The sequence below is a fragment of the Berghia stephanieae genome, chromosome 1 (genome assembly GCF_034508935.2).
Source record: "Berghia stephanieae isolate SIO BIC M18660-M18661 chromosome 1, UCSD_Bste_1.3, whole genome shotgun sequence".
In the NCBI taxonomy this organism is placed as follows: domain Eukaryota; kingdom Metazoa; phylum Mollusca; class Gastropoda; order Nudibranchia; family Aeolidiidae; genus Berghia; species Berghia stephanieae.
Window position 1 is genome coordinate 29,967,100 of NC_088360.1, and position 13,528 is coordinate 29,980,627.

A 13,528-nucleotide genomic window follows, 5' to 3' on the forward strand; every position below is an offset into this window, starting at 1 on the left:
ACCAGCTCCAAATCAACGACACGGTAAGGATAAGAATATTTTTTTACCCTTTAATTGTGAGATAGGAATTTTTGTCTCAAGCCACAATTTCACCTATAATTTATTGTGGGCAAGTTGGAGTAATATCAAATAATATTGAGAAATGAAGTGAGTAGAAAACAATAGAGAATAAAAATCTTTGAACCCATGGCCCTAATGATGCGACAACTCTTGAAGTGGTGGACGGCATCGATTGCAGAGCGTCTCTCTTGGGACCAGGTGGAGTTGATGTATAAGTAGGGTCATGGGTTCGAACCCTCATTGCCGCAAAGTTTTTATTCTCTGTTGTCTTCTGCCACTTTTCTACTCTCTTCATTTCTTGTTATTATCAACATGAGTGCCTGCTCCACTCACTTTTCTGAAGTAATATCGAACCCTGCGGATAAATAATAATAATAATTATAATGATAATTATAATAATAATAATAATTATAAGGATAATAATAATGATAATATAATAATATAATAATTATAATATAATAATAATATAATTAATAATAATAATATAATGATAAATGATAATAATTATGATTTAATAATAATGATGATGATGATAATAGTAATAATAATAATGTCGTGATAATGACAATAATGATAATGATTTGTAATAATAATGATAATAATAATAATATAGTGATAATGACAATAAGTTATGATAGTAATAATAATTGTAGTAGTAATAATAATAATGAATAATACTGATCAAAAGCATATTTCTATTGTGCCTTTAGTTGACAGCCTAGAGTGCTTGACAATCCACTAGACTTTGTTTCATTGAATACAATAATACATGCGTAGCCAAATCAACAATATCAAAAGAGTATTAGCATGAACAAGATTTTTTCTTTCTTTTACTTTTAAAGAAGATCATTGAAGCATCTCATTATTTTTCTCTCTTCCAGAACGCGTAGCTCAAATGAATTCCATCCGAATGCAAAGGTGTACTATTGCTGGATGTGGAAAGGTCAGTTGTTTTCTTTATTATAATGAGTTGTGTGTGTTTTTATCGTGTTATTAGTTTAAATGTGATATTACTGTTTTATACAATTTTGAAGCGTATTACTGTTCGTCAATGACATGTTTGTAACTTGCAGTAATCTTGCTTTAACATCTTTCAATAATGGGAAATAAGGAACTGTAAATTTTCTTCATCATGACTGTGTGTTTTACTGACTCCTGAGAGATAAATTATGAAGTCATAATCTAAATCGAGAATATTTGACCAGTGAGCAAAATTTTGAAAACTAACAAAAGTAATAAATAAATGAAATAAGATGACTTGGAGAACTGTCAATTTATAGCACAGTATCGGTGTTTTTTGTCTTTTTAGGTGAACTGAATTTAAACCAATGTTTTCTTCTCACAAAGAGCAGCTCTCAGTAAAGTTTGAAATTTATTTTCCATGCTTAGTGAGGCATACTCCAAAAATGTTTAATGTGTCTTTTTTATCCTTTTATGCAAGCGGTGCATGAATGAGTGATTTTTAAACATAACCTGACCAAATCAATTTCAGGAATTCAAGTTGAAAGCCCATTTGGCAAGACATCTGGCCACAGCCCACGGATTGACCATCCAACCAGGGAGTCCCAGGCCTGTGATGAAAACCAGGGCAGCTTTTTGTCTCGTTACCACGGAACTTACTCGTATTTCTCGACGGTTGTGTAGTGACATACTCCGTCCACGCCATGCAGCACGATGCCCATTCACACCCATCAATACTTCCACAATCAAACAAGAATGTGAGTTCGCCGTTCTTCATCTTCTTGTTTTAGTTTCAATAGAGAAGCAGACATTTATAATAATAATAATAATAATAATAATAATAATAATAATAATAATAATAATAATAATAATAATAATAATAATAATAATAATAGATCTTTATTGTCCATAAACATGGCAATTTGTCATTTAGTTACACTTGTTATAACTTTAACTGTAACATTGAACAGATATTTCACTCCTACTTATTTTCTCTCTCTCTCTCTCTCTCTCCTCTCTCTCTCTCTCTCTCTCTCTCTCTCTCTCCTCTCTCTCTCTCTCTCTCTCTTCTCTCTCTCTCTCTCTCTCTCTCTCTCTCTCTCTCTCTCTCTCTCTCTCTCTCTCTCTCTCTCTTTCTTTCACACAACATAACCATATTCATTTCGTTTTCAATTTGTTACAATTGTGGCAATTCGACACCAAAAATTATCATCATTATCAATTGGTCAGTTAATCTAACATTAAATAAATTAATCAGTTAATCAGTCAATGAATCAATCCTTGATTTTTCTGTACCATATGAAATATTCAAAATTTTTATTGCTGATGGAACGAACGTTGATTTATACTTGTTAGTTCTACATTTAATCTGACAAAACCTTCTCCCAGATGGTAAAAGACTAAATTCATGGTATAAAATATATTTTTTATTGTTGGTAATTGAGAATGCTTTCCTTTCTATTGCTTTTCCATGAATTCTTTCTAATCTTTATGACATAAACATTGGGTTGAATTACAAAGCCAAAACATTATAAAATTGGAAAAGAAATATCTCAAAAGAAAACAAAATAAATGAATAATAGATTAATGGTAGAGATAAATTTTACAAATCTGACCCAGTTGGCACCACCAATATCCAGAATTTTTTTCATGGCTGTTTATTGTATTTGTTTTTAATTCTATTTCTTTGATGACTTTTTTCCAGTAACTTGTCATAGCTTTTAGTGTCAATCTTTCATCAATTTTGGTGTCATGATTTAACTTCAGATGTGTTGACATGAAAGAGATTTGTTAACTTTGACTAATTAGATAAATCAGTGCTGATGGTTTTCCTCGGATCCGCGGAAATTCGCGATTTTGTCCAGAGTCCAGAGGAGAAATTTCCGCCTTTTAAAAATTACATTTTCTCGAAACAATGTGCTAACAATGAGAGAATTGATGTGTGGTGGAACACACAGGTGCAGTTTCCCACTCTCCAGAAGTTAGCGAGAGTATCAATGATAGTCTTATCATCTCAATTGCTCTAAAAGTGGGGTTAGTGCAGTACATATGGGGCTTAAAGGCAATCGTTCGACATTTTCCTACTTTTTCACTTTTTGTCACCATCAGTACTGATAAATATAGCCCAATTATTAACAAAGTTTTAAATTTGTGCAGGTCAAATGCGTTTGTCAGAGCATGGCAACTCGTATCAACTTCCTGCCAAATCTGGCAAATCTGGCCTGACATTGGATCCTGTGGTGGCACGTCTGGGAATTGACATCAAGCAGGAGAAACCTTCCATTCTGGCCAGGGGACCACACCCGGGGGCTGGGGACAGTCATAAAAATGGTAAGACTAAGTGACGAGTGGGCTAGCTCACATCATCATTAAAAAAACAAAACAAAGCTATTTGAATTGAATTGAGCTTTATATAGAGCAATATCCACTAAATGTGCTCAAAGCGCTTTACAAGGGTCCCTGGTCAACAGCAACAATTAACATGTAGGATGGGACATGACGCCTGTTTGGTGATATTACAATTTTTCGTACAAAGACAACGCTGTTAACGGCCAGGTACTCAGTTTACACCTGAGTACGGTGAGATACTGTGAATAAAGAGCCTTTTCCAAGGACTCAACTATGCACTGAGCGCGAGGCTCGAACCCAGGACCTTCCGATCAGAAAGCGAGTGTCATACCACACAAGACCACATAGCCGTACGAATGCTGTACAGAGCTGCTGACATTAAGTAGAAAAATGCGTTTTCTTACACATTTTTATTCCTTGTACTCTTGTACACATTTTGCTGAGGATCATACGAATTATTGAATTTCTATTTTTAAAAACATCATACACTTTTTAAATTTTTTTTTTTAGTAAGATGACCCGGTAACCCTAGCCGGTATTATTTCAGTGTGATTTAAATGCCAAATATTGAATTTGTTTGTGTTATGAAGGTGAAATAACATAATTCCGTTAAAGTGGGAATAGGTAATATTTTATACTTAAAATCATTCAAAAATTTTCTCAGCACTTTCTGCAGTCTGGTATAGCCTGATATAATAACACAGTTTTGAGACATGGGCCAAACTGGATTCCCTTGTCTTAGCTTTTAAGTAAGATGGATTCATGTTATTTTCTGTTGGCTTATCCCAAGGGCACTCTTTCTGATTGCAAATATTCCATTTGTTTTTGTTTGGAACTGTTGGATGGTTACGGAAATACCTGCCGAATCTTACGAATTTTTCGTAATTTTACGAATTTTAGACAAATTTCATGGCCAAATACGAAATTTTGGGGAAAATTACGAATTTTTAATTCTTAGTAATACTTAAATAATAATGATAAAAATAATAATAAAAATAATAATAATAATAATAATAATAATAATAATAATAATAATAATAATAATAATAATAATAATAATAATAATAATAATAATAATAATAATAAAAACAACTTCTACTACTACTACCTACTACTACTACTACTACTACTACTACTACTACTACTACACTACTACTACTACTACTACTATACTACTACTACTACATTACTATAATAATAATAATAATAATAATAATAATAATAATAATAATAATAATAATAATAATAATAATAATAATAATAATATTGTGGTTGTTCTTAAACAATTTCAGAAATTACGAATTTCCTTGTCAAATTACAAAAAATTGACATAAAAATGACTAAATTTGAAGTTTTCAATTTGGCAGGTCTGTTACGGAAATACCTCTTTTGAAGTTCTTATCAATTTATGATTGCATCCATAACAATGAATCTATCATCTCTGTCTTATTGTTTAAATTCATAGATTCTCCACAAGAAAGTGTGAAAGTTAGCACAGGTCATCCATCAATCATGAAAAAACGTGGATATGAACAAACCAATGGCGTGGATTCAGGTAGATTGTTTTCTCAAGTTTATTTTTCGTTGAGCTAAGAATTCATTAGATTATTTAGTAAATACATACCTGTGAGGGGTACCAATTTATTAATGAGCTACGCTACTGTCAGAAAAATTATTTGTATTTTTTATGCTGAATTTCAAACACGAGCAGCTTATTTTTGGTTAAACAGTTGAAGTGAAAATTGGAGATCCCTAAACATATGAATAAACAAAAGCCAGTGTCAATAAAAAATGATTAAAAAAATTATTTCTCAATTTTTGTCCACCCCATCATTAAATACACAAATTGCAACTCTGATTTGTTTATTAATTAAGAAATAAATAATAACGTGAAGTTGAATGTAAGCTTCAATTTAATTACAAAAACAGATTAAATGAACGTTTCGGGTTTCCCCTTTATCAACAAAACAGGATGATTGAAACACCACAGATGTGGTGTTTCAATCATCCTGTTTTGTTGATAAAGGGGAAACTCGAAATGTTCATTTAATCTGTTTTTGTAATTAAATTGAAGCTTACATTCAACTTCACGTTATTATTTATTTCTTCGAGCTTTGAGCAGCAACATTTACACTTATTAATTAAGAACAATTTTAGTTGATCTCTTCTTGATCCCATCTTGATGTAGCCAAATGTTCCTTGATGTTTATTGTAGGTCCAGCGATCAAGAGACCAAACATGGGTGTCGTCAGGCAGGCCGGAGGGAATACTAAAATGCCTGGAATGGTAACAGATTTTGATGATTTTGCAACTCTTTACACTTTAACACTAAGTTTGGCTTGGACAAGCTATAAATTTATAGAAAAGAAAAGTATTAAAATATTTCTGTGATACTCAAATTGAAGTAGTAAAGTAGTGAATTTAACTTCTGGTCATATAATGTTTTTTTTTAAATCCACAACTTTTGTAAGCGACCACAACAAAAGAAATTGATTTTGTGACACATTTATATTGAGATAAAAGTTTTCTTATTTGATTAAATCCTGAAATTTCCAGGAAGTTTTATTCAATTAAATATTGAAATTTCTTGAGTTTCATGTACAAAATCATCTTCATTTAAAAACAGAGACCTGTGCATCATAATAGTTTGAATGGACGAAGCCGATTTGCTTCAAGAGGAATGAAAATGCATATGGTGAGCTGGATGGATATGCCTGATGATGTTTACTTTGTTGCCACTGGAGCTACAAGGTGAGTTACGTTCACCTGTTTATTTTGTCTGGTCTACCTGCACATATGACCGCTGAATTCAGTTGTGGTCTTGCTTTAAACAGTGTTATAGTTGAAAATGTTTTGCATATGTGTGAATGTTTCTTTTACATCAGTGAGGCCTTATCAATTTAAATAAGAACTCGTATGTCAGTGAAAAACTTTGAAGATAAAAAAATATATGGTGTGATTATTCCATCAATCAATTCAGTTAACTGACTCAGTGGATTCAATTCAAATCAGTTAAAAGAATTTAGAGAGATAAAAAGAGAATTGTTGTTTAGAATGATAATAGTAATGATTTGTGAATGTGATTGTCTTAAAGATTTATTTTTGGGAACAAATATTTAATCCCAAAATAGATAATGTTGGACCTGGTGGATGTTGGATTTTCCATTTATATAAGAGCACTAAGAACCTTAATTTTTTGAATAGATGAACATTTGGGATGGCATTGAAAAAATCTAATCAGGGCTTTGGGATTTCAGAATTATATTTGATTTGTTGCCTTAATGGTATAATAAAAAAACTGACTTATAATATCGAATGGTTCAATCTATTGATCAACTTTATAGGGGTATATTCTTGATACCAAGAATCGAAATTATTAAAATGTGGTTTTTCTTGAAATTGTATAATACACAAAATGGGCTCAGCGGGATGGTCTTTGGTTAGTACCTGAAGGGTACTGAGTTTGACTACCAACCTTATGTGGCCTTGAGCAAGTCACCTTGCCCCAAAGCTCACCGCTGCACTGCGGTTAATGTCTGGGTTATTCCAGTCTTCCGTTAGATTAAGCCCTAAAGACAAATTTCCTCTAGGGGATGAATAAAAGGAATTTAATTTATTTATTTGCTTTACAATATTAAAATATTTTTGTATGAATATAGCTGCCTTCTCATAGAATATCATTTTCAAAATTTTCATTATTGAATGTTTTAGTTTGGGTTCTGTGTTTTTGTAGTGAGGCTTGTTATAATTTGATTTGTCAAATTGCTATTTTATCATAAAGCAATTTTTTTTTCCTTCGCTCATTCGTTTTTTCATTATTTTTTTTTTTTCATTTTATGATTTCATTTCAACAGGAAACTCCGGAAACAGCTCCAGATTCCAGACTTCAAAAGACTCGCTCGTAATCCGTGGAAGAAACTCAACATAAAACCACCCATGCCTTCTAATGCAATCAGCAGCAGCAACGGCCATGGAACCAACCTGCCCCAGGATGTGGTCGTGTTGGACTAGTCGAAGGTTAAAGAAGGTAATTTTGTTGTATCTACGGCTTCCCCACAGAGACGACAGTGAAAAATTAATGAACAAAGATGAATATAACAGCTTTGAAAATGATGGCAGAAAACATTAAAAATATTGATATATAATAAGATATATTAAATATTTTCCTGTCATCTGTCTTATCTTAACTGATGTATCAATGTATTTATTGCTCATGGTTTTGGCTGAAGTAGAGTTTTGAGTTCGAAACATTCTGTTTGGTATTTTCGTCTTTTTCAAAACTGTTATATTCATTTTTAAAAATTACTTTTTTACAATCTACAGCCTTTAACAGCGTAGTGATATAACTCAGAGATGATGATGAAAGACTTATGTGTTCACATGCGAAGACCTGACTATTAGACAGATTTTTTTTGGAGGGGATTAAACTTTGACCAAATTTGTATTTTTATGCTCAAGAATTCTTGAGTGTATTCCTCTTAGTGGGAACCTGTGCTTGTGTCTGGATGAGACTTTGAGGTGATCTCACTCAAACTAAGTACTTTGATGGTGTGCTCTTAGAATCCATATCTGTTTTTTATTTGAACCAATTTTCCTTTGTCTTACCTTTTCTTGGATGCTTTAATTGTAATTCTAGAACTTTTTACTATCCCATTTTCTTTCTTTTTACTGGCGCTGTTTTACCTGAATGTATTGCAAGCGCCTTAAAACCCTTAAAAGCGAAAAAAAAATTGTTAGTACTAGTAACAGCAGCTCCGTTAAAAGTGTTAGTACTGGCAGGGATATCAGAAATGTTGGCAGTGCTAGTAGTAGCAGCAGCAGCAGCAATGCCACACATGACAATAGTAATCCCGTCGCTGGCAGTGCCTGTATTCCTTCCTAGTCATAAAGATAAGTGAGAATCTTCTCAAGCATCACAACATATAAATAACTGCAAGAGAAAGCAGTCCACCCTTGGCAGTGTCTTTGCCAAGAAACCCAGACTTTAGTCTTGTTACCAGAGGAAAGGTCAAGGCCTTGCCTTCTGATCCTTCAGGCTTTTCCTCTTTTATCTACGTGAGTTTCAGGCTTTTTTATTCCTCCAGCCATTGTCACCCATGTATATCAATGGCTTCCATTGTCACCCATGTATATCAATGGCTTCCATTGTCACCCATGTATATCAATGGCTTCCATTGTCACCCATGTATATCAATGGCTTCCATTGTCACCCATGTATATCAATGGCTTCCATTGTCACCCATGTATATCAATAGCTTCCATTGTCACCCATGTATATCAATGACTTCCATTGTCACCCATGTATATCAATGGCTTCCATTGTCACCCATGTATATCAATGGCTTCCATTGTCACCCATGTATATCAATGGCTTCCATTGTCACCCATGTATATCAATGGCTTCCATTGTCACCCATGTATATCAATGGCTTCCATTGTCACCCATGTATATCAATGGCTTCCATTGTCACCCATGTATATCAATGGCTTCCATTGTCACCCATGTATATCAATGGCTTCCATTGTCACCCATGTATAGCAATGGCTTCGGTACCAAATTGCTCAACTCCAAGAATATGTTGTTTTCTAATTTTGGGCCAACCTTTCCCTAAATATTTGCTTCCTTTCCCTAAATATTTGATGAAAATGCTTTAATAGGTAACAAAACACTCATGTCCATTGGACAGATATATGGTTGGTGGTTTCACCCTCCCCCTGCCCCCCCTCCCGCGGTGGGCATTCTTTACTTGGGTTTTCCTGAGTTGAAATGGTTTGCGACCAAAGCCATTCATATGTTGTTTAAATTTTTTTTTCACGGTAGTCTCACTAATGGTATCAGGTGTCTCCTTGGTTATGCCCATTAAAAAAAAATTTTTTTTTTCGTCAACCATATTTTTCAACTCTTTATTTTCTCTTCTTTTTTACTGTTTCCAGATTCCTGACTAGTAAAGCAGTTTTGCCTGATATTTGCCGACCTAAGCGCTTGGACTCAACTCCCTACTTGGAAACAAAGCGTTGGAATGATATGTTACTTCTCATATATATAATTTATTTCTGATTAAGCAGCATTTTTGTTGTTGTTGTTGTCCTCCTGTTTTTGTTTTTGATTGACTGCTTATCATTACCAATTCAAAGTTTTTAATTTCTTTGGGTGGTTGGAATGAATTCAAAACAAAAAATACCATTCTAAATCTTAAAAACCGTTTTGCTATACAACTTCCTGACAGCAGTCATTGTCATTTTACTTTTTGGTTGGTTGTATTTTTTTAAATTAAAAAAAAACAACTTTTTATCACCAAGATAATCAAAAGTTATTTGATTTTTTTTGCCTGGCTGGTTGTGTGGGTTTTTTTTCTCTTCTTTCTGGGTGTAAATGGGTGTAAGTTGATTTCTGCTTGATGTATAAAGGGTAAAAGAAAATAAAAATTGAAAAAAATTTATTTGTCCTATTGAAATTGGTGGATATGAATTTATTTGATACATGGAGTTGTACAGTGTCGGCTATTCTATTATTATTATTAGTCTGTGTGCTATGAAGCAATATGTAATTTTGTACAAAGACATTTACTTTTTTTTAATCCTTTCATTTTTAAATCACAACATTGACATTTCTCTACCCATTGGTGTTATTTTACATCGTTACTGAATCACTCTCACGGCTTGTAAATGACATTATCGACATATAGAATATCATTACTACACATATTGTAAACCGACAGTGGATAATTGGTTTTCTTATCTTTTTCTTTCTTTTTTTTTCTTTTTTTTTCTTTTTTTTTTTTGTGTTTTTTTTTTTTTCACCTCATTTTCCCATGTTTGTTTTATTTTGATATTGTTGAGACTTATCTATTACAATGAATGTTTGGTAAATCATAAATGATCATTTGACATTTCCTCACAATCTGTTGATGTTGATGTGAATATATTTGTTATCGTGAAGAATTGGCATGTTTGAGATATTAATCGATTTGAACAGTGCAAAGAGTGTGCCTTATATAGGGTGAATGGAATGTGTTTGACTCTATCCTTGATATTTGGAAGAAAGTTCTGGAGTGGAAGAGAATTGAGTGTGGTGATGGTCAGGTTGTTGGCCCTGTGGGCTGGTCGATTCTTCTCTGGTCCTCAACCTCTCCATTTCTTCTATCCCCCTATATCTTTTGTTTTTTATTTCTTGGTGGGCTCTTTCTTGTCTTCCCATAGTGGGCAACAAGGTCACTTGCTGTCTTCTATCCCACTATAAATCTGTTTTCCAACTTGACTTTTTGTCTTTGTCTTGGAATGAGATTTCTTGGTATTGTCCTGGCCATAGGGTAACAATCAAATTTATATTTATAGTTTTGAGACATGACATTTTTTTTATTATGCACTGTTATATATTTTTTGTTTTGAATATATGATTAATGGTTTGTAAGCCTTTGACTCTTTTCCTCTTAGTTTGGCATTCTGTACTTGTGTCTGGATGAGACTTTTAGGTGGTCTTGGAATATAGTACATATATTCCTTATTTGAACCAGTCTCTTCTGTCTTACCTTTCTTGTACGCTTTTACTTTTAAATCTAGAATTCTTTGGACTTTGTACAGGCACTGAAAAATGACCTAAATGTGTCACAAGAACTGTAAAACCCTTAAAAATAAAAAAAAATCAAACAAATGTCTGAAGTTCTTTTTCAGATGGATTATTTTTGTCTTTTTGTGAAAGATGATATGATATATTTTTTAATCTGTGAGATGGTTTCATACGAGCTTTAAGGATTTACTTCTGATCCTTGGTGAACTTTAACCTCTTTGTTTTTATATTTATTTTTTCTTAGCTTGATCTAAATCTTTCGATTGTTCTATTATCTTCTATAAGACTGATGCTGAAAGGAGCTCAAGTGTTGTAATGCTGTAAAACACCTAAAAAAACAAGCAAACAACAGAATGAATGGATACGTGAGATGGGAGAAGGAGTGAGGGAATTTTTAAGTCTTGAGAAGTTGAGATGAATATCCTTGTGATTTGTTCTATGTTTGAATGTACTGTCGACGAACAAGGGCAGCCATTGATAAAATATTCCTTTTTTTTTTTTTATTGTATCTTCCCCACTGTACCACTGTACCTCAAGAATCATTTCATTGAAAAGTTTGAAGTATAAGACTCAAGACCGCCTTTTTTCAGGCCAAATCGTAGAGATTAACAGTAAACGTTTTATGAATTTCACTTATTATTTTTCTTAATTAAAAAAAAAAAATGAATAAGGTCATAACAAAAATTAAACCTGGGTTTTAAAGCTTGTTTTCTATTTTCTGTGATAGTCGTTAGCATAATCAAAAACCGTTGACCCTTGAGACAAAATGGAGTCATCCATCCATTTTGATCAATTAATAAGTAAAATTTTGATGTCAATTCTTTTACTGTCACTGGTCTGTCCGATTGGATTCCCATTAGGTGTCCGATTGTTAGATAAGGATACTGCTGCTATCCTAGCCTACACTGACAAAACAAAAAAAGCAAAACAAAACATTTTTTTATCCAGAAGACGTATGCTTCCAATATCAGTATCAATGGATTAAGATGAACTCCAACTCCAACTTGTCAAAAAGTTTTCTTGAAGGTTTTTGTATTGGAATGTTTTTTGTAACAGATTGGAGACAGACCGGTCTAAAGTTAATTAATCAATATTTAAATTAAAAAAATTTTCCAGCCAAAATTTTTTTTTTTTTTTTTTTTTTTTAACAGAGGACGGCAAGCAGTATTATTAGTGTTTTGTGTAATCTGGTGCACTTTGCAAATTTAAAAACATATGAAAAAAATTTTGCCCAGAAAACTTTGTCCTTCAAATTCAAATATTGGATGAAAATTATCCTCATCTCGTCAAAATCTCAAACCTGGGACTTCAAGAGAGTCGTTCCAGAAAGTTCTGGGTTTGAGAGTTTTTGACAAGATGATCATCATTGTAATCAATGGATAATTGAGGGACGAGATTTCTGGCTAAAATCTTTAAAATGTTTTTTTTTTTCCCCGGAGTATGGCAGTGTTGTTGACTACTCATTGAAACAATGAAAACTTATAAAATAACGTTTTACTCTGACCAAGATTTTTTTTCTTCTTCTTTTTCTCGTATTTCTCGGCTTTTTTTCTCTCTCCAGACCTTTTGTTAAACATAGGGTTGGAGAATAGGCATTGCTTATTAGCTCCAAATTTGACTTAGCTTAACAGCCTTGGTGAAATAATATTAACGTTGCTTTGGGAATCTACTGTGGATTTAGCTGAGGAGAGGGGAGGGGAGGGGGGTGTTATAGACAATTAATGGGGCTATAAACTAATTAAACGGTGGTTTGTGTTTAAATAAAATGACTGGGTGGGGATCCTGACCTCCCATAGTGGGCAGGGAGGTACATACTGTCTTCTATACCCTTATATCTGTTTTCCAACATGCTTTCTGCCTTTGTCTTGGAATGAGATTACTTGTTTTTTTCCTGGCCCTGGTCGGAGTCCTGGCTGGGAGGGAAACAGTCAAATGCATAGTTATGGTTTTGGGAGATGATATTTTTTTCCTTGTAAATCATCTCTCTGTTATGTATTATTATTTTTATTTTGAATGTATAAGGTAAACATTTGAGTGTGTTCCTCTTTGTTGGATTTTGTGCTTGTGTCTGGATGAGACTTGTAGGTGATTTCAAACTAAGTACATTGGTGGTATGCTCTTGGAATCTACATCTGATCCCTATTTGTTCTCAGTTCCCCTTTGTCTTACTTTTTCTTGGGTGCTTTAATTGTAATTCTAGAACTTTTTACTATCCCATTTTCTTCCTTTTTACTGGCGCTGATATAACCTAAATATGTTGTAAGCGCCGTAAAACCCTTAAAAACAAAACAAAACAAACATTCGCACCATTGGCTAAGAAACTCACAACATTGCCATCCGGAAGTATTACGGGCCAATACATAAAACGGTGTGTAACCATTAACTTTTATAGACTGGTTCATACAGTTTAGTGATAATTACTCATAAACATGGATGGAAAAAATATAATAACAAAGACCTGAATAACGTCATCTTCGGTATATCTTCGTATAAAATCCTGCATAGCAGATGATTAAATTCGCTACCAAGATATTTACTCATAAACATGGATGGCAAAATATAATAACAAAGACCTGAATAACGTCATCTTCG

General features: G+C 33.1%; 1 protein-coding gene across 2 annotated transcripts in view; it reads left to right on the forward strand.

The window, feature by feature from the left end:
- The window catches only part of LOC144971470 (metastasis-associated protein MTA3-like), a 39,098-nt gene extending 27,040 nt beyond the window's left edge, over positions 1-12,058 (forward strand). The window contains exons 13-21 of one of the 2 annotated variants that reach the window (XM_078912427.1): positions 1-23; positions 942-1,003; positions 1,553-1,778; positions 3,178-3,351; positions 4,835-4,924; positions 5,585-5,655; positions 5,996-6,120; positions 7,224-7,396; positions 9,304-12,058. The exon at positions 1-23 is cut by the window's left edge and continues 10 nt beyond it. In XM_078912427.1, the coding sequence (XP_078768553.1) occupies positions 1-23; positions 942-1,003; positions 1,553-1,778; positions 3,178-3,351; positions 4,835-4,924; positions 5,585-5,655; positions 5,996-6,120; positions 7,224-7,380 (928 nt within the window). In that variant the 3' untranslated portion in view covers positions 7,381-7,396; positions 9,304-12,058. The remainder of the gene's footprint in view (positions 24-941; positions 1,004-1,552; positions 1,779-3,177; positions 3,352-4,834; positions 4,925-5,584; positions 5,656-5,995; positions 6,121-7,223; positions 7,397-9,303) is intronic. The other variant, XM_078912417.1, reaches the window with a different exon arrangement.
- The last annotated feature ends 1,470 nt before the right edge of the window (positions 12,059-13,528 follow it).